The sequence below is a fragment of the Apostichopus japonicus genome, chromosome 13 (genome assembly GCF_037975245.1).
Source record: "Apostichopus japonicus isolate 1M-3 chromosome 13, ASM3797524v1, whole genome shotgun sequence".
NCBI lineage: Eukaryota > Metazoa > Echinodermata > Holothuroidea > Aspidochirotida > Stichopodidae > Apostichopus > Apostichopus japonicus.
Window position 1 is genome coordinate 18,875,547 of NC_092573.1, and position 18,926 is coordinate 18,894,472.

At 39.7% G+C, this 18,926-nt stretch overlaps 1 protein-coding gene across 1 annotated transcript; it reads left to right on the forward strand.

Annotated features, from left to right (window-relative positions):
• The first annotated feature begins 282 nt into the window (after nucleotides 1-282).
• LOC139979032 (uncharacterized) lies at nucleotides 283-18,528 on the forward strand. The gene is made up of 4 exons (XM_071989668.1): nucleotides 283-12,600; nucleotides 15,384-15,737; nucleotides 17,071-17,217; nucleotides 17,998-18,528. The coding sequence occupies exons 1-4, from the start codon at nucleotides 12,211-12,213 to the stop codon at nucleotides 18,514-18,516; spliced, it is 1,410 nt and encodes a 469-aa protein (XP_071845769.1). The 5' UTR covers nucleotides 283-12,210; the 3' UTR covers nucleotides 18,517-18,528.
• The last annotated feature ends 398 nt before the right edge of the window (nucleotides 18,529-18,926 follow it).

Genomic DNA, 18,926 nt, shown 5'->3' on the forward strand with positions numbered 1-18,926 from the left:
TACTTTGGTTTTCAAGATTTCAAACTTAATTTCATTGAAATTTGTGGAATGCTAGAATGCTGAAATTGGCAATTTTCTGGACTTTTGCAGTCCTTTAAGACCTAATTCTTAATGTTGATCCATTGTTTTATGAACACTAAAAACTCTTGATAAAGCAAAGATTTTTAAGTTTATTTTTAGTTTCTCACACAATGCAGGGCACGTCAAGAATGAAATCTAATGTTTCATCATTTTTACCCACCCAGTAAATTTGTTTATCATTGTAAACATGTTATCAAATTCACAGGTCTTTGGTTTTCTTGATATTTTTTGCATTTGTTTCTGAGGTATTCAGGGACTTAAGATGGTCCATAATGAGGTCAACTAAACTAGGTAGTTCAGTCACTTTGTTTAATAGGTTACTGCTGAATGTTCACTTTCCACCAATCAGAGAAACTTAAAACTTAAGTTGCATATCTCCAAGTAGAACAAAACCAATCACATATTTGAATCTTACGATAAATTATAAGAAATCAGTCAGCAGTTGACAATTATGGGTACAATTTGGATACATATAATCATATAGTCCTAAAACTGTCGGGCATTGCTACACACCGTTAAATTTTCATACTACCTTAGTATGTCCACCAATGTGATTCACACTTTCTGTTACCAAGGTGGTGTTTCATGGAGGAGAAAACCTGGCCTGTCTTGCTACTGACTGTTCATCCTTCAGTGTCATGACACATAATGCATATTGGTAGTCACTTCTTGGTTATTCTTAATATGTTCACCAATCTTGGGGGAATGAGGTGGGGTTGGGGGGGGGGATGGGGTTGGGACAAGAAAGTTAAGCTTGAAATCAGAAAACCTGCATACTAGCAATCTTTGATGTTGAAACAAATTGCCAAATTGTTTTATATCGTTTACCTCAAAACCATTTGAAATCAAAATGTGAACAACTTAACGACATTCATGCATTTCCAACAGAGAAGAAGTTATTTGAATGTTTCAAATGGTACGTCACACAAGCATGTCAAGTTTCAGAAACTTCATTACACATTTTGTATTTTATTTTTTATTGTGGACAGCTTTGCTTGACATGTACGATCTGATAATTGTGTTGTTTTAGGCAGAAGCTTATGTTGTAACTGAATAAAACTGCTGCAGTGAATGAAATCTGATTTGGCTACTATTTATTAATTAACATAATAATTATGCAAATTAACTACTTTCCATGGTGTGACAACTTGAAATACAAATGAACCTTCCCCCACCAAGTATGCCAAAGTTTTATATGGGGGAGGGGGGGTGGGGGAGGCGCATATGTCTGGAATATAGACAGAGTTATGTACCATGCTTCTAGCATTCGGAGTACTACTGTAGCAGGCATCCTTTATGCAAGCATGCACGCAAAAATGAAAGAAAAGTTACTTCAAAATCTTCACATTTAAACTATTTGTATTTAATCAGAACATTGCACACAAAATACACATTGCACATAAATGTTATAAATTCTATAAAATAATATCAATATTGAATACTATGATGAAAGAAACTTGTCAAGGTTTTTGAGATGTCGTTGAGTTAACATTTATATATTTATATATTTTTGTACGCTTTAATATTTTGTAGGTACATTTTATTTTTTGTTCATCTTTATATTTTATAGGAACGTTTTCATAACTATGTATACGTCTAATATGTTGTTTACAATTTTTAATGCTTTGAGCTCTTGTTATCACACAATTGCATTGTATTTTTATATGATTGGTTGAATAAATATCTATCTATCTAACAATAAAATTAAATCAAGTAAAAATAAAAATGAAATATGATGGAAATACAGAGCTTACTACATTTCAACTTTATAAAATTATCCATCTAAAACCATACATCGATTCAGTACATACAAAAGTAGGTTTATCAAATGTGATTATCATATGCTTTGCACTCTTGGAGATAAATCTGGCAATTGACGCACCTCCGCAAAAATATAACTAAAAGAAAACTTCAACGATGCAATTGTTCTAGGGTTTTTAGTCATCAAATCTCCCCAAAACGGGAGTTTGAAGCAGTACTAAGCACTGCTGGCAAAGTAACCAGGAATTTGGTTGAGGGGATGTGCTGCAAAGGTATTTATCAAACTTGGTTACTTCCACTACATTGACTATTTTACTTCAAAACTTGTTAATGTTGCAGTTACCTTAGACCAGGGGTGGGCAACCTACGGCGCGCGGTCCACATGCGGCCAGCCAGTGATTTTATTGCAGCCCGTGAGATGTTTGAAGAAAAAGAAAAAAATTCAACCTATTTTACATCATCACAAAAAACAAGCTCGCTGCTTAGCATTTATCGGCACTAATGATGCTGTCAGGTACCCCTATTATCCCCATTAATTATCAACTGTACTGTATTGACATCATGTTTTTTGAATACAGATTAAGTACACACACCTATTGCTTGAAAGTCCTCTGACTCAAAGGTTTGAAATCATCAGCCGGTCGTAAGTTAGGTGCAGCTCAGTCAAATTTTCACCCCTTATATCTGGCCCATTCATTAAAAAAGGTTGCCCACCCCTACCTTTTACCTACCTAGTTCTAAACCTTTGCAATATCACAAACAATCAGATCATACAGAGAAGACTAATCAAATTCAACATTTAAATTGCAGTTCCACTAAAAACAAATACTAAAATAAGCCAGACATTGTTAAGGCACAAAAAAAAGATTCCTTTTTGTTACAAGAAAAACATTTTTGGTTGGAAAATTAGCTGATTTTCATTAGCAATAATAAGCCCTTTCATGCTGATGTATTCTTTAAGTAGATTACAGTTGTTTCAAACATAACTCACTGCTTCAAAGACATGCCAATATCTTCCCTGTACACATCCTACACATGCCCCCTTTCCTCACCCCACCACCCTGAATCTGTACCTCAGGTTCAAGTCTATTCATATCTTATTTCCACATTGCACATTTCTCTCATGAAGTCATTTTTTCTTTCTCATAAGATTCCATCACCAGTTTGAAACATCAGAACCTCATACATTTATCAGGTTTATAAGCAAGAGATGCTACAGTACTTTGACATTACAAACTCTGATGAGGTGATAATTACTAACTTTTACAGAATGTTAGAAAAGAAACGATTTTTAGCATTGAAAATACACTAACCGAATATCGTAAAGATTGGCAGTCTTTGGTGGAATCTTAAACTTACAGGGCTTCCTTCGTGCATAACTAAGGTTTTTTCACAATATAAGTTTGTAAAATTGTCAGGGGTGGTTCTGGAAATAAAAATTGGATAAAAATGTTCAACACACATGACAGAACCTGTAGAAACATATGAGCTCAATGTACAGCATTGTTAAACACGCATTCTTTAGCTCCTTTTATCCTACATATAAAAACCATGGAATGATTCTTATCAAAACATGTTATGTACACTGATGCAGACCTGCCAACTCTCATGGTAGTGCTGTTGTAAGGCAATCTTATGGTCTCCCAGTTTTATGTGCCAATCTCTCAACAATATTTGGCTATTACTTATATCATAGCATGTATTATTGCATGTCTTGTGTGCCAGAAATTATTCTATGATGCTAGCTTGTGTTAGTTGGATTTTGAAAATAAATCTTTGCAGAAAAATGACTTCTTTTCAGGTGGAGAGACAATTAGAACTGAAATTAATCTGATCATAGTAGTTATTATAATTTGTACCTTCCATACTTTTTGCTCTCACATCTTCCCAGTACTGTTGATCACTTTATCATGTTACAAGGGCCCATTGTAGCCTAACGCTAGTCACTGTTAGTGAGAAACCTAATGTTACAATATAGAAAGTATTTTAAATGGTCTACGTGACGAATCAATATTTGAGAAATTAGGTCGGGTTACCTTATCAGAATGTAATTTATGTAATGAGCAATACATGATTGTTCTGGTATATTCCTTATGATGGCACGCTGGTCTCGGTTCCAGTCAGTTTACGTGAAATCCCGTTGTACGCTGTGAACGCATCTTCGTGGATTCTCTGGAATGTTCGCGAGATATGCAAAGGATTTCTGGGAACGGGGAAACTAGGTCAAATTGTTACTCAGGTGTATCGAGAGAGATCTAGATGATTCTTGATATGGCGAATCTAATAAAAACCCGCCCCAGATTGGAAAGTTTCTCAGTTTCTGAACGAAAACAAGCAACGACACATATTATACTATTCTACTATATATCGTCAGTGCTCAACTGCCAGTAGTTTCTGAGGGATTGAGATATCGATACCAAGATTGATTCTACACTTCCATTCAGAAGTTTGAAGAGGACTTTGCTGCGAAACTACAGTTTTTCAGTCTTTATTTTGGAGAGGGTGAAGAATTTCCATCTCTATTGAGGAAGTTTGTTACGCCAGGAGTTGGTGGCTATAAAGCTGATATTGGACTGACTCTGGTAATATTTAGTTTGTGAGAAGTTCGACTTTTGCTTCACTCGATTGTGGCTGGAAGTCCATCTATTATTTTGGAGGAAAGAAGGTGACTGCTGTTTCTGGGATCGCGAGAAACTTCGTCGAGGACCAGTGAATTTCCCGTGCAGCGGACCGAGAATCATCGTCATCAAGGTCGTGGCTGCTGAGGGATATCGCCTTTGAAAGAGACCAGCGTGTTTTAAAGTGTATCCTATCTTGTTAAGTTTGTGAGTAATTTTCTATATATTTGTAATTGCCACTTGTTGTTGTTGGTTCAAACTCCATTGTTCAATATAGTTTACGTTCTCATTCAAATTCTCTAGACTCGTCAATTTGTCTGTGTTCCTTCCAGAAACGAACCCAGGCTTGTGTCCCGTTAAAAATTAATTATCGAGACCTCTCGCATTCCAGCGTAACAAAATTGGGGGCCTATCCGGGAAAGGTTTACAAAATTTCTGACCTATCTGTTTGAAAGGAATTTCATTTGTGAGAATTGTTGTTTCTAAAATTGTCTAGAGAGGAAACTGGAGAGAACATGGAGTTTGAACCGGAGGAATTTCTTAAAGATGTTACTTGGGAGAAATTTGATGGCCTAAAGAAGCCAGATTTGATGGCATTAGCCAAATATTATAGCTTAGGCATAAAGCAAGCAACGAGGAAACAAGTTGTAAAGAATGGGTTGATCGATGTGTTAGTTGACGAAGAAATTCTTGATGAGTCATGTTTGGAAAAAAAGGGTGAAATTCTGACAGAAATCGGCGGTGACGCCGTTCAGCTGAAACAGTTAGAAATTAAAATGGAAAAATCAAACTGGAGAAGGAAATCAGATTAGAACAGCAAAAGCAAGAAGTAGAACTAAAACGGCTCCAATCTGAAACACACCTGAAGGAATTAGAAATTCAGGCAAAGTATAAATCGGAATTTGACTCAACATCCTCCTCGTCAGCTCCTTGATCACAACCATATTTTGATGCCTTGAGACACATTAAATTGGTGCCGAAATTTACTGAAACAGAAGTAGATAAATATTTTGACACTTTGAGAAAGTGGCTGCGAACATGAAGTGGCAAAAAGAGGCGTGGACGCTGCTTTTACAGAGAAGTTTTGTGGGGAAAGCGCGGGAAGTGTATTCGGCTCTCCCTATGGAAATGAGTGACAACTACGATGAAGTGAAGCAGGCGATCCTCAAAGCCTATAAGCTGGTGCCAGAGGCATACCGACAGAGTTTAGGGGGGCCAGAAAAAATGATAATCAGACACATGTAGAATTTGCCAGAATAAAGGAGCAAATGTTTGATAGGTGGCTCCACTCTAAGGATGTTGGGGAGAATTTTGCCAAATTACGACAGTTGTTCCTAATTGAGGAATTCAAAAGATGTATCCACCCCGACATCAAAACTCATATTGATGAGAGAATGATTGACACCTTGCATGCTGCGGCAACGAAAGCAGATGACTTTGCCCTGACCCACAAACTGAGCCCAAATAAGTTTTACCAGGCTAGGAGCCAGAAACCCAAAATATACACAGGTGGAACCCCATATGTAAAAGGGACACCCAATTCAAAGGGAAACAGCAGCAAAGGGAATTCTGGGAGAACGAAACCACCAAGTGGGAGTGGATTCAAGAAGCAAGTTACTTGCTATAATTGTAACAAACCTGGTCATCTCATGTCACAATGTTATCTGCTGCAAAATCAGAATTCCCAAAGAAAACAGGAGGGATCCTCAAAATCACCCCCTAACACAGTTGGATGTGTGGCCTCACAGAGGAATTCGAATCGAATTGACGAGGAAATCCAAAAGAAGGAATTTCCTAAAAATCAAGTGAATAAGGAATTCCAACCATTCGTTATGGAGGGTAGAATATCAATTAGTGATGATTGTTTGCCCCAACAAATTAAGATTGTTAGGGTGCAGAATTTAATGAGGGTGCAGAATTTAATGAACAGGACACTCGACTGACAGAGCAGCTGATAAATCCAAAAGGAGCTACTAGGCACCGAAATTACAATCACCTTTCAGAAAGCCATTGATAAAGCCAAAGCACATGAAACTACAGAGGAACATTATAATCGTTTTAGAAAGACACAGCACGATGTGATGGATGTTCCACAAGTAGACGCTGTTCGAGCCCTAAGAGAATGTTAAGTTTTGTGGTACCAAACACACCTTTGGTAAGGATAGATGTCCAGCAGCTAACAGTAGGTGTGAGATCTGTAAGAAGATTGGTCATTGGAAGGCACGATGTTTCCAGGCTAAAAGGAAAGGAGAGAAAGAACCACAACTAAAAGACAAACTGGAAAAGAAACAGACACAAAACATAGACTCTGTTGAATTTGACTTTGAATCACTCAGTTTTGAATTGGTGGAGATTCTTGTTTGTGACAATACTGTAAGTCTCTGAACGGTAAAAATGATAAGTCAGATATGCCTAAAACCATTTCCAGTGGGGTTAATGTACAGCTACCAGGAAGAAAGGAAAATTTTACCTTAAAAGGAAAATAGATTCTGGGGCTGAGGGTAATGTCTTGCCTTATTGGCTGTATAAGTCGTTGTTTCCCAACCAACCGCTACAACCATCCAACGCTAAACTCAATGCATATTGGGGTACACGGATTAAGAATTATGGTTGTGTGCCAATCGAGTGCTCTGTATCTCTGACATTATGATTTGGATGAATTTGAATAAGCTTAAATTAAACAATGACAAAACTGAGTTTTTCATAGCTGGTACAAAACAAAGTCTCCAAAAACTACCTCCACTTCAGTTGGAAGTTGGAAACTGCCATATAAACCCCTCCAGTGAAGTTCGTAATCCCGGATCATTTTTGATTCAGATTTTAAAACACGTTATTTCAATGACTACTCACTTAGGGGATAGTACAGTTATAGCTTTAAAGTGATAGCATGCCTATTAGTGAAGATATTTACCTTCCCTTTGACCAAATTCAATGGTTTGCATTAATTTTGCCATGCACTATCCGAGTTAGTATTGTTTTACTAAAATGTTATAACTTATATGTTTGGTAGTTAATCCGTATATTATGGGCAACATTCTTTTGTTTAGTATTAAGTTGTTTTTATTGGCAGACGAGATGCTTGTACTCTGTATTGCTATGCGTTGTATTAACACCGCTGCTAGTTTAGTTAAGATATCATAAAGATGCCAGTGCATGTACACCTTTTTGGCCTTGGTTTTTAGGTGACATTAATATTTTGCTTCTAGGGTGCGTATATACTGTAGTCATTTTTCATATTTTTTACTTTTACTTATTTCTTCCCTTTGCAGTGTGTCAGGGGGTTTCATTTCATTCTTGCCCACTGCCCTCTTGATTTTAACCAATTATTAGGCTAATTTCATGTTTAAATACATGGTGCCACCAGATCAGTGGTGAAACAGAAAATGTTTGTAATGCTATTTATTGTTATGAAATAGTGATACCATCTCTTTGATGTTACCGAAAACCTCCATCGAGACACCTTACAGGCCCCTTATATATTTATCTAGGTCATGGATTCAGTTTTCCAACGAGAAGTTTTAACTATCTTATTGAATCTTGTCACAGGGCCTTTTCCCAAAATAGATTCCATTGTGTCTGTAGAACATTCGAGAAGGTTCTTCTCACGTGGTATGGAAGTTTCCATAGAAAGGGGTGGACTTCCAAACTCCCAACCAATCAGGGCAGATCAGTGCCAGCACACTTATTTTTATATCGTTAAGTTAATACAGGATGAGCAGGTTATTGGCTGCCTTCTGATTGTGCGCAGTGGGATTTTCGTTGGAGTAATGTATAAAAGGCGGCATGGTCTCGCAAGTTCATTACTTCGTCGTGACTTCGTCGTGACTTCGTCACCATTTCATCACTCCTTCTAATTGCGTAATTGACGGAGTCAAATCATTGTAATTTTGTTTGTAAGAGAATCGACAGAGAAGAAATTATACCGAATCACTAATCAAATCCGATCTTGTCAAATTGTTTTTCTGAGAACTCATTGTTTTCTTCTATCTTCCGTTCGAGACGTCTCCTGAAGAAGCATAAAATACGGCATCAAGATAACCCCAGTACCTTTCTATCGCGAGTCCCGATATAATATTACTATCGGAGGAGTCAGGCTCGTCACAATATTACATGGTAGAGATCGGTTGCTTTCTTCAGGAACAAAACGGTAACAGAACTTTTCACAACTTTCGTTCGTTACGTTCAATAACGAACAGGAGATCTTTTTGCCCGAAGTATCAATGAGGAACACAACGTATGTTCACAACATTGCCTAACGGACACACTCTGCGATGGAAGTCAGCCTATACTAGCCAAAGTCTGTACACCGGATGCCGGAACCACTGATCTGTACACTAACATTAATCAACCCAGCATGCAGTTCGCGTTTGAACATTCGCGCAACTAGTACGTAGCATACTACAGCTCTAAACATCAGAACTGAACATTTTCGCAATCTAACTAAGCCTAGGCACTACCCGATGTCAACGGCGAACGAATCTGCAGTATACGAGATGTAGGCCTACCTGCTACTACCTGCCGATACTACTACTGCTAACCGAGGGACTTAAATCATCATTTGCAGTTCCACTACCAGTTCTTAGTTAAGGGTGAGTGAAATCATGCCAATTTGTATCCCAACAACCCCTATTTGAGATCAGAGTGTACCGATAAGTTATTTTAATCGTGTCCATGTATTGCATATTTGTTATTTGTATTACGTCGATAGTGTGTTCAAATAAGTCTAGGCTCATGTTGTATACTCGTAACTAGCCTAATTGTATTCGGCATTATGTCCGTCAGTGAACAGGAAACTTCGACCTCTGTTATGCAGAAACATAGGCCCACTGATTTTTTGCCATCACGATTTCAGGGCGATGTAATTGATGCAGATTTAGCTGAAGCTCATTTTTTGGGATTTGAAGATTATTTAGAGGTGCATAAATTGCCGTCCCAAACCCCTCCTGTAGCGGAAGAATGTACTGAAATTTGTCGCATATTTAAGCAAACACTTAAAGGACAGGCCAGACTCTGGATTGAAAACAAAAATTTTTCCAGTATTGCTGATCTCGCACACAATTCCTCGCTCGTTTCAGTCCAGGGACTTCTTCTTTATGCAAAATCACAGGCATATCACATTTCACGCATTGAGCTATACGCCAGGTGATACAGCTCAAGCTCATTTGGCCAAAATTTCCAAAGCTGCAGCACCATTAAGTTATGGCGAGGATCAAATTAGAGATAGATTCATCTCGACCCTGCCTTTGCAATGCCGCTCAGCAGTGTTAATGTCTGCGTCACCACAAGCAACAATTGCAGATTTGGTCTTAAAAGTACAATGTTATTTTGACTTACAAATACAAAGTCAACCCACAGCTTCTTCCGAACCATTTATGGCAATGCACGACAAAGCGTCTTCTGTTCAGGCTTCTAATATTTCTGCATCTTCTGAGATACACGAGTTGTGTAACAAAATTCAGGAATTAGAAACTAAGTTTGATCAGTCACGTATGTCAAAATCACAAGACAATCCAAAAGATATGAGGCAAAGATATAGTTCTCGTGATTCTCGTGGTCCTAGGGCAGGTCGGAATGATAACAGGAGAAGGTTACCGTATTTTAATCCTTCAATCACATGTTATTACTGTCAAAATCGAGGTCATTTTGCACAATACTGCCAAATTCGCCTAAGCCATGAAATGGAGGCTAATGTAAACAGAGTACCAACACAGAATTTTCAGTAGGGAGCACTTATGATAGCACTCATCATACAGTGACTCCAGACAAAGTACCAAGAAAAGGAAGATCGAAACGTAAAGCAGATAATATTTGGAAGAATAGTAATATTCCTAGTTCTAAATATACAGGGAACGACCGTAATGTGGATATTCAACTGGACACACGTAATTTTGTAAGAGGTACTTTACATGATGGTAAAGGAATTTCTCTGTTGTTTGATAGTGGAGCGACACGCTCCATCATTTCTTCTTCTACAGTGCAAAATTCAAAGTATTTATCCTCTATACAACCAGTCTCAGTTGATGTAGTAAACCTAAAGTTGGGTAATGGTCAGTTTATTCATGCGTATAGCACGATAACATTTCAGGTCAAAATTCAGGGTCATGAATTTCAGCTATCTGCTTTAATCGCTGCAAACCTGACAGGTATTGACTTAATTTTAGATAGTCAAACTTTGCAGGAATTGAATGGATCTTTGGACTTTACCACAAACTGTTTTAGAATTAAACAAGCCAAAGTTTTCGTTAGGCCTGTGCAGAGATTTGTTATTTACCCAGGTCAGCAAAGATACATTACTGTACAGGGACGTCTTCCACTATATGCACGAAATGCAGATGTGGTTATTAAACCGTTTCCTCTAATATCTCGTATGTGTCCTTCACGAATGTTAGTGAAAATGCATAAAGGTAGAACAAAGAGTCTACCAAGGAACATGGGTAACCGGAAATTTTTTCTGCATCCTTCTCGCACAGTGGCTCATTTAGATTTAGCAGATATCATTACGGTCACAGAAGACGTACCTACTGATTCTCTAGATTTTCTCAATGTCATGAGAGACGTCGAAAAATGGCCTCTTTGTCGAACCAATTCTAATTCTAAAGAGAATCGTGATGAAATTACACGATATAATTTACATCGTTATCCACATTTAACAGATGATGCCCCTGGTTTCCAAATCCAAACAGGAAATCATGAGAGAAAACATTCATTTGGAACAAAGTATTCTAAATGCTTCAGAAACAGAAAGCATTTATGAATTTCTAGACTCACATAGAGATGCATTTTCTCTTTATGGTGAATTATCTCACTGTCCAAATTATGAGGCTGATATTACTCTTACTAATGATGAGCCATTTTACATACGTCCCTATAGACTTTCAGATGAGGACAAAGTCATTGTCCCCATTGAGCTTGACAAATTAGTGCGATTAGGAATCTTAGCGGTAGGACATCAGTCTTATATCTCACCGGGTTTTCCTCATTCCAAAGAAGGGAACAAAAGACAAAAGGATTGTCACAGATTTTCGCTACTTGAACAGTAGAATAAAACGTCTCAATCACCCATTTCCATTACTGAATGAGACTATCCATACCATAGGGTACTCTGGAGCCAAAATTTTGGGTGTTCTTGATTTAAAGTCTGCATTCTTCTGTCTGCCACTCAGTGTTCATGCACAACAATATACAGGTATTGCTTCATTTCATGGAGGAAAGCATTATTATTATAAACGCCTACCACAGGGATTGAATTTATCTCCAGCGATCTTTCAGTCGCAAATTAATGATATTTTGGCGACGATCCCAAATTCAAATAAGTTCTGTATTGCTCATCATGACGATATTATTGTGTACAGTGCAGACAAACAATCTCACCAACAACACCTACAGGCAATTTTTAAGGTTTTAATGGACAACGGATTGAAAATCTCTCCGAAAAAGTGTAGCATTTTTCAAAATTCAGTCCGATATATGGGACATTTGCTCTCAATAACCCCTGAAGGTGAAGCTTGTATTCAACCTTTGCATGACAGATGTGCAGCGATCAGGAACACACCGAAACCACACAATGTTAAGTCAGTAAGACGATTTGTAGGTGCGGTTAATTATGTGGCTTCATTTTGTCTGCTATATCCTCACAATTTGGTGTCAGAAGTGGGATATGTGGCAAAATTTGGCAATTTAATCAAATCAAGAGGGTAGTGGTTAAGCAAGATGTCTGGAAAGGCTGTGAGGAAGATCCAGAGGAGACTGGATGAACTTACGATGGAGCTCAGGGTGGCCAAAGCAACAAAAAAAGAGTAAGGGACCCAACAACGTTTATGTGCTTCCACCGGAGAAGAAGCTCCGATCGCTCTCTGGAGCTGATGGGCGTCAGGTAGATAGTTTCATTGAGGATGTAAGGACAGCTATGAAACTGCGGAAGCTGACCAGAGTAAGTGCTGCAGACTTCATTATAGCTCATCTAGATGGTCCTGCACGTAGGGAGATCCGCCACCGGCCTAGCAAGCTTAGCTCCGACCCTGACAAAATATTAGATGTCCTTAGAGATATGTTTGGAGAACGATACACTCTTGGCTCTCTAATGAGGCAAGTGTGTAACTGTACTCAAGGTGACAGAGAGTCCACCTCTGACTTCGATTTCAGATAAATGGCACTGGCAGAAAAGCTATCTATGATAGATGATGCCCCTAATCCAGAAAGGACCATTAGGGAACAGTTCTGCGACGGGCTACGTGACAAAACATTACGCAGAGAGCTGAAGAGACTGCTGAAAGATGAAGTTGACATGTCCTACATCCAACTTCGAGACTGGGCCCTTGATATGGGAGAAGATGAGTCTCCTGGCCATGGCAAGAGGATGGCAGCTGTTTCTCTTGAAAAGACTATCGGAGATAAGCTCTCTGGAAACTCTTTCCACAGCACTTAAAATATTATGAGACTGTTATATTATTATCTTATTGGCCACTGGTCTGGATCTTAGCGGGATGCTAGCTTCCACCCAAATTATGGATGTTTCGTGTTTCAGTTAATTGTTGTTTTTCAAGACGACTAATATAAATCAACTCAACTAAATGACATCTAGTTGTACAACTTACTAAACCATTGGAATGACATTTAATTGGAAAGGAGTCCATTGTAGTTTAAGCAAAGCAAGATCTGAATGTGTCTAATTACAGAAGCAACAGCAAATACAAGCAAATACGTCGAAGTTTGAAGATCTAAAGTGTTTGCTGCTGAAGACCACCCCATCTCGAGATGATTCGAGAAAGCAGTTCAAGTAATCAAAGAACAAAGCCCAAACATGGTACTCAATGAAGATGACCTTTTCGACGAAATCACCTCACTGAGAGAATTCATATCACCGAAATGGATGGATGGAACAATCCTACATCGGATATTTCAGTTTGTGGGAGGTGGGAGGAAGTTTTCTGTAAAGGAGGAAAATTTCCGGGCGTGTCAAGTCCCACATGCCAATCTCATGAAACTTGCCTCACTAGTTCTGTCTCTTCCGGGGAGTAATGCATCAGTAGAAAGGGTGTTTCCTCTCATGAATGACTTATGGAACTCAGGGAAATCTCAGCTGAAGGTTGAAACAGTGAAAGCCATGCTGCAAGTCAGAACCAAGTATGTCTTGTGTGGAATTCAGCAATAAGCTCAGTAGCACCAATGAAGAAAATACACTCTTCAGAGAAGTACACTAAGACCAATTGATCACGAATTTATGACACAAGCAACTCACAAGCACCTTAGGCACGTGAAAATTTTCCAAAGGGGAGGGGGACACCCCTTTCCCTTAGACCCCTCCCCCATATCAGTCACACAATAAATGTTCCTGATTCCATCAGGAAAATATGGTCACCTGGTTTTAGGGAACAGTGTCTGAGGTCATACAACTGTAGAGTAGGTGAAGGCGTTATTTGGTGGGATTGTTAATTAAAGAAGGTGTCCAGTCTGAGTCTGCGTAGTCATCGAATTGGGTTCAGAGTTTTTCCTAATTATTCAAGGATTACATGACTCAAAATAGTTTTTGCATCCTGATGCACCACTTGCATTTTGCCAATTACGCAGAAGCTGTTGATCATGAAGACCGGAATTATGACATGTTGTTCTTTGTCTGGATCCGATCTTCGAGTGGACACTGCGAAGTGTGAAATATCGAGGGAGCAAAAGAACTGAAGTTTGGGGGTGAGTTTATCAATAACCTTAACTTTCAACGTTGGTGATCCCGACGTGATACTTCCTCGATATTTGCGTGTAATTTCGAACTGATAAATTACCTTGAAAAGGTGACATTTTTTTTAAGACTCTATAATTAAAGACATCAGAATAGCCTATAAAGCGGGCGTCAGTTCATAATTATTAACTGTGCAGTACAGCGCAGACTAGTACAACGTTATTTTGTAAACACTAGCATTTTTGCACCGTAGCATATAGCAGCATAGCCTGCAGTGTGTAGTTTCACACTTGTTGTATAGAATTACTTTGAGCCAATGCCGGGGCATGTACGCTGTTTGTTCGTAGCTGATTCGAGAGCGAATTCATTTGACAGTTATAGGAAGCCTGCCGAGCATAATTTCAGCATAGACTTTATTATTTGTAGAGGCGCTAAAATCCAGGATTTAGTCGCTCCAAATTTAGCAAAGCTCGGGACCTACAGTGCCCATGACTGGGTTGTTGTAAAGATTGCTGCAGGCATTAATAATCTAACAGCCTTCGTATGGGACAGTAGATCGCATAAGCGTGTTCTCACAAGATCCTTTCTGAATGCAGATGGCCTCATCGCCTTATTGACAGATATTAAGGAACAGATTATTAGTATACACCCAAGGACTGTTGTTACATTTGTGACTATACCGACGATTATATTTGCAAAATTCCAGGAATCTAAACACGCTAAAATCCTATGAGACAGTGAGTTACATACTATTCAGCTTGAACTGGATGCAATTTTGGACGATTCAAATCAAAGAATCGTCAAGCTCAACAAACCCACCCAACACGGTGTAACTCCTCAGAAATTAACTTGGCATACCTTCATTCGTGGAACCAGCAAGGGTCAAAACAGGCAAAAACGTGTGAGGTCAACCCTCCGCAACAGACCGGCTCAACTGTACTGCGGCCTTCAAGCAATATCTAAGTTGAAGCATTGTTGGTTCATCAAGACTTATCGGGCATTCGCAGCGGAACGCCCTGCCCTCAAGGAATACATACTTCGTAGTCGTCAACGTTAACACAGTAAGCAATTCCTATCGTAACATTATCTGCAAACATTACTTTGTATACCATATTCATATTATCAACATGTCTAGCCCGGAAGACAAAACACCAGACCCTAAGGAGGATAGTGCCAGTACCCTTCTTAATGCAGTCAGTATTAAGGTGCCACCATTTTGAGTGAGCGACCCCATAGTTTGGTTTGTTCAGCTAGAAGCACAGTTTGCAACCAGGAGTATCACAGCCGAGGCAACAAAATTCGCCTATGTCATAGCAAGTCTGCAGCCAGACATCGCCTTGGAGGTTAGAGATTTACTCATAGATCCGCCTACAACAGACCAATACACCACCTTAAAACAGGAGCTGATCAAACGCATGTCCATCTCAGAGCAGAAGCGTTTTACCAAGCTGCTCGTCACTGAAGAATTAGTGGATCGCAAACCCACACAGCTATTACGCAGGATGCAGCAGTTACTTGCTGGGAAGCCGTTGGAGGATAGTCTTTTTAAACAGCTATTCCTTCAGCGCCTTCCTATCAATGTGCAGCTGATCTTGCCTCAACTAGTGAGACTGTTAAGCTGGAGGAGTTAGCGCAGTTGGCTGATAAAATAATAGAAGCGACGCAAACCCCCACCACGTCACACAGCAGGGTTCTTCGAGTGGACACTGCGAAGTGAGGAATATTGAGGGAGCAAAAGAACTGAAGTTTGGGGGTGAGTTTATCGATAACCTTAACCTTCAACACCAGGACCCGTTACCAATAGAGCTTAAGAATTCATTTTGTGATGCACAAAGAAGGATGCAAGCAGAGCAGGGTAGCCTACACAGGCTGATGTGTGTTGCAATTGATGTCATGCATATTTATGAGGGGCATGGCATAGCAATTATTTCTCTTGTTACAGTAAGGCTTTGTTAAAAATTTCCCTGTGATTGTGAAAATGAATTTAGTTGAAAATCTTGCCCTGTTCAGTACCTTTGCCCCTCTTCCCCAACTTCCAGTAAAAACACTACTTGCTATACCACAGCATACACTATGGTTCTAAGTTGGACGAAAATAAAACCATTAACAATTTCTCTGCAGGCTTCATCATGTCATCGACCATACAATATATCGGAGGGCAATGAAAGAAACAGATCCAGACCGTTATAAGCTTGCACTTGAGAAACAGAGGCAGCGTGAAGCAAATTGCAGAGAAAAATTACGAAATGAACTGCAGAAAAGGTAAGCCATCAAAGAAGGCACAAGAAGAAGCACATGAGAGGATACAAGATAAGTCAAGAAAAAGACAAAGAGTATACCGACAGAGGAAAAAACTGAGCCAGAATGCAGCAGCAGATGACAATCATGGTCCCTCTGGTGGCAATTTCGTGACATCCCCAGAAAGGCTGCACGTAGCGTTTAAGTTTCCAGGCAGCAAGTTTGTGCAGTTACAAACCAGAAAGAGATTGGCCAATCAAAGAGCATACTGGAAGGAGAAGAAGCGTGAACAAAGATCAAGGATGAGTTCCCAAAAGAAGAGAAGAATATGAGAACAGTGACATCCCAGGAAAGGTTGCGGGCAGCGTTTAAGTTTCCATGAAGAAAGTTTATGCAGTTTGAAACGAGAAAGAGATTGGCCTATCAAAGAGCATACTGGAAGGAGAAGAAGCGCGAACACAGATCAAGGATGAGGTCCCAAAGAAGAGAAGAATATGAGAACAGGATAGGAAAAGAAAAGATATCAAGTATGAAGAGGAGCGCTCAAAGCATGTAGCAATTCAGGGAGAAAACCCTGTCTCACAGAAAACAACATGGAACGTTACTGCCAATATAAGGAAGCAGATGCCAAAAGGGCCACAGTCGTTTGCTAATGTCGTCAATGGTCTTATTGCTAATTCGTCCCCCAAAATGCAAAAGGTGATGGAAGACAAGGGACTTACACTTCCTTCCAAGAGACTGCGTCGGCCCAAATTTTCAGGAGTTGTGACGCTGATGTCGCAGAAGAAAGAAGGAGTGGCTGCTGCCAGGTTGATTGCAAACACGGCTAGGAAAATTAAACTCAGAGTAAGTGCTCGAGAATGGAGTTGAAGTCTGGGACTTAACAGCAAGACTATTTTAAGAGCACATAAGGAGTGGGTAGAAACTGCAGTAAAGACAAGAGCACAGTTCAAATCATTGATAAGTTTTTTTAAATGGAGCATATTTCACGGCACCTTCCTCAAAAACAATTGGCTACAAAGACTGGGCCTGGATATGTGTTACAGATATCACTGAAGGCAGCATATCAAATTTTCCAAAGAGAGTATCCAAATATCAAAATTGGGTACACAAAATTCACATTATCGAGGCCAAGGAATGTGACGCTACTGTCCTCCATGATACATGAAGTGTGTATATGTGTCTATTGCCTAAATTTGAAATACAAATGGCTGGCTCTAAATGGACTTGTCACTTGTGCAGAACTCAAAAGTGGAGAATGTAAGAGATTTCATGAATGTACTGTTGTGTTCCAAACCAGACGGTGCAAGATATAAAGGCAGCTTGTGTTTCGGGGAAATGTGAATGAAATGCTATGGTAGCACAATCAATGAATACTATAAAACAGTTACAGGAAGTCATGTGATGATGGTAAGATTCCTAGGGTTCTTGTTGCCAAACAAGATTCAGCAAAAGAGCTTGTGGCCGAATTGATTAAGGACACTGAATGTCCAGTACAGGGAGTGACATTTGTTAAAACATGGTTTTGTAGCGTCTTGGCAATATTATCAATACAACCAGCTAAAGAATAATTTACCAAAAGGGTGGATACTGATGGTCATGGAACCCCTAAAGATCAGCATGTAGAAATTGCTCTGCGATATCTGGGAGGGATGGCAAGAAGGGAGGTTCTTGTTCTGGATACTGTCCAACAATCCCCTTTTCCAAGGAGTAATCCAACATTTAGAGGGCATCTATGGAGACAAAACTCCCTGCGTGACCCTAATGGGTCAATTCTATTCAAGACAACAGAGACCAGGGGAAGATATGCGACAATATGCCCTTTGCCTTCAAGAGTTATTGCAAAGGATTAGCACACGGTTTCCAGGTTCCCTAACAGATGATGAGGACAGGGTCTTGAGGGACAGATTTGTGGAGGGCCTGGCAAGCCATGCCATTGAGACTGAGCTGAGGAAAGAGGTCAGGAAACACTCAACCATTTCCTTCCTCGATCTTAAAGAAGAGGCACTTGAGCTTAAAGCAGACACAGCTGCAGAACCTGTAGACGAGGTAGTGGATGCAGGGTTGAGGCAAGTCAAGGCACCAACGCTTCAGTCTGACTTATCAATCATACCTTACAATAACACTCAGCATTCTTCAAACTAAACAAACCCCTTCCGACCTAATGTTTGGCCGACATGGATGACTACCCATCGATCTGGAAATGGAGACACCTGTGGACAACCGGAGGATGGTGTCGTCTAACTGGGTTAGTTTTCACTGGGAATGAATGACTCCACCATGCCCATACTCTTGCAGACAAAGAAATGGAGAAGTCCGCTACTGCACAAAAGAAACTTTTTGATCGAAAGACCAAAGATCAACCTTGATCTAGAGGTGAGCGTGTCCTTGCAAAATGCTTCCATTTTGATGGCAGGCATAAGACTGATGGATGAGACTAGTGGATTTTTGGAACCAGGAGCCGCACATTATCACAGGTCAACCTGATGTACATCTTCCAATCTACAGGTTGAAACCGGAAAGTGGAGATGGCCTGGAAAAAGGTTCTCCACCGA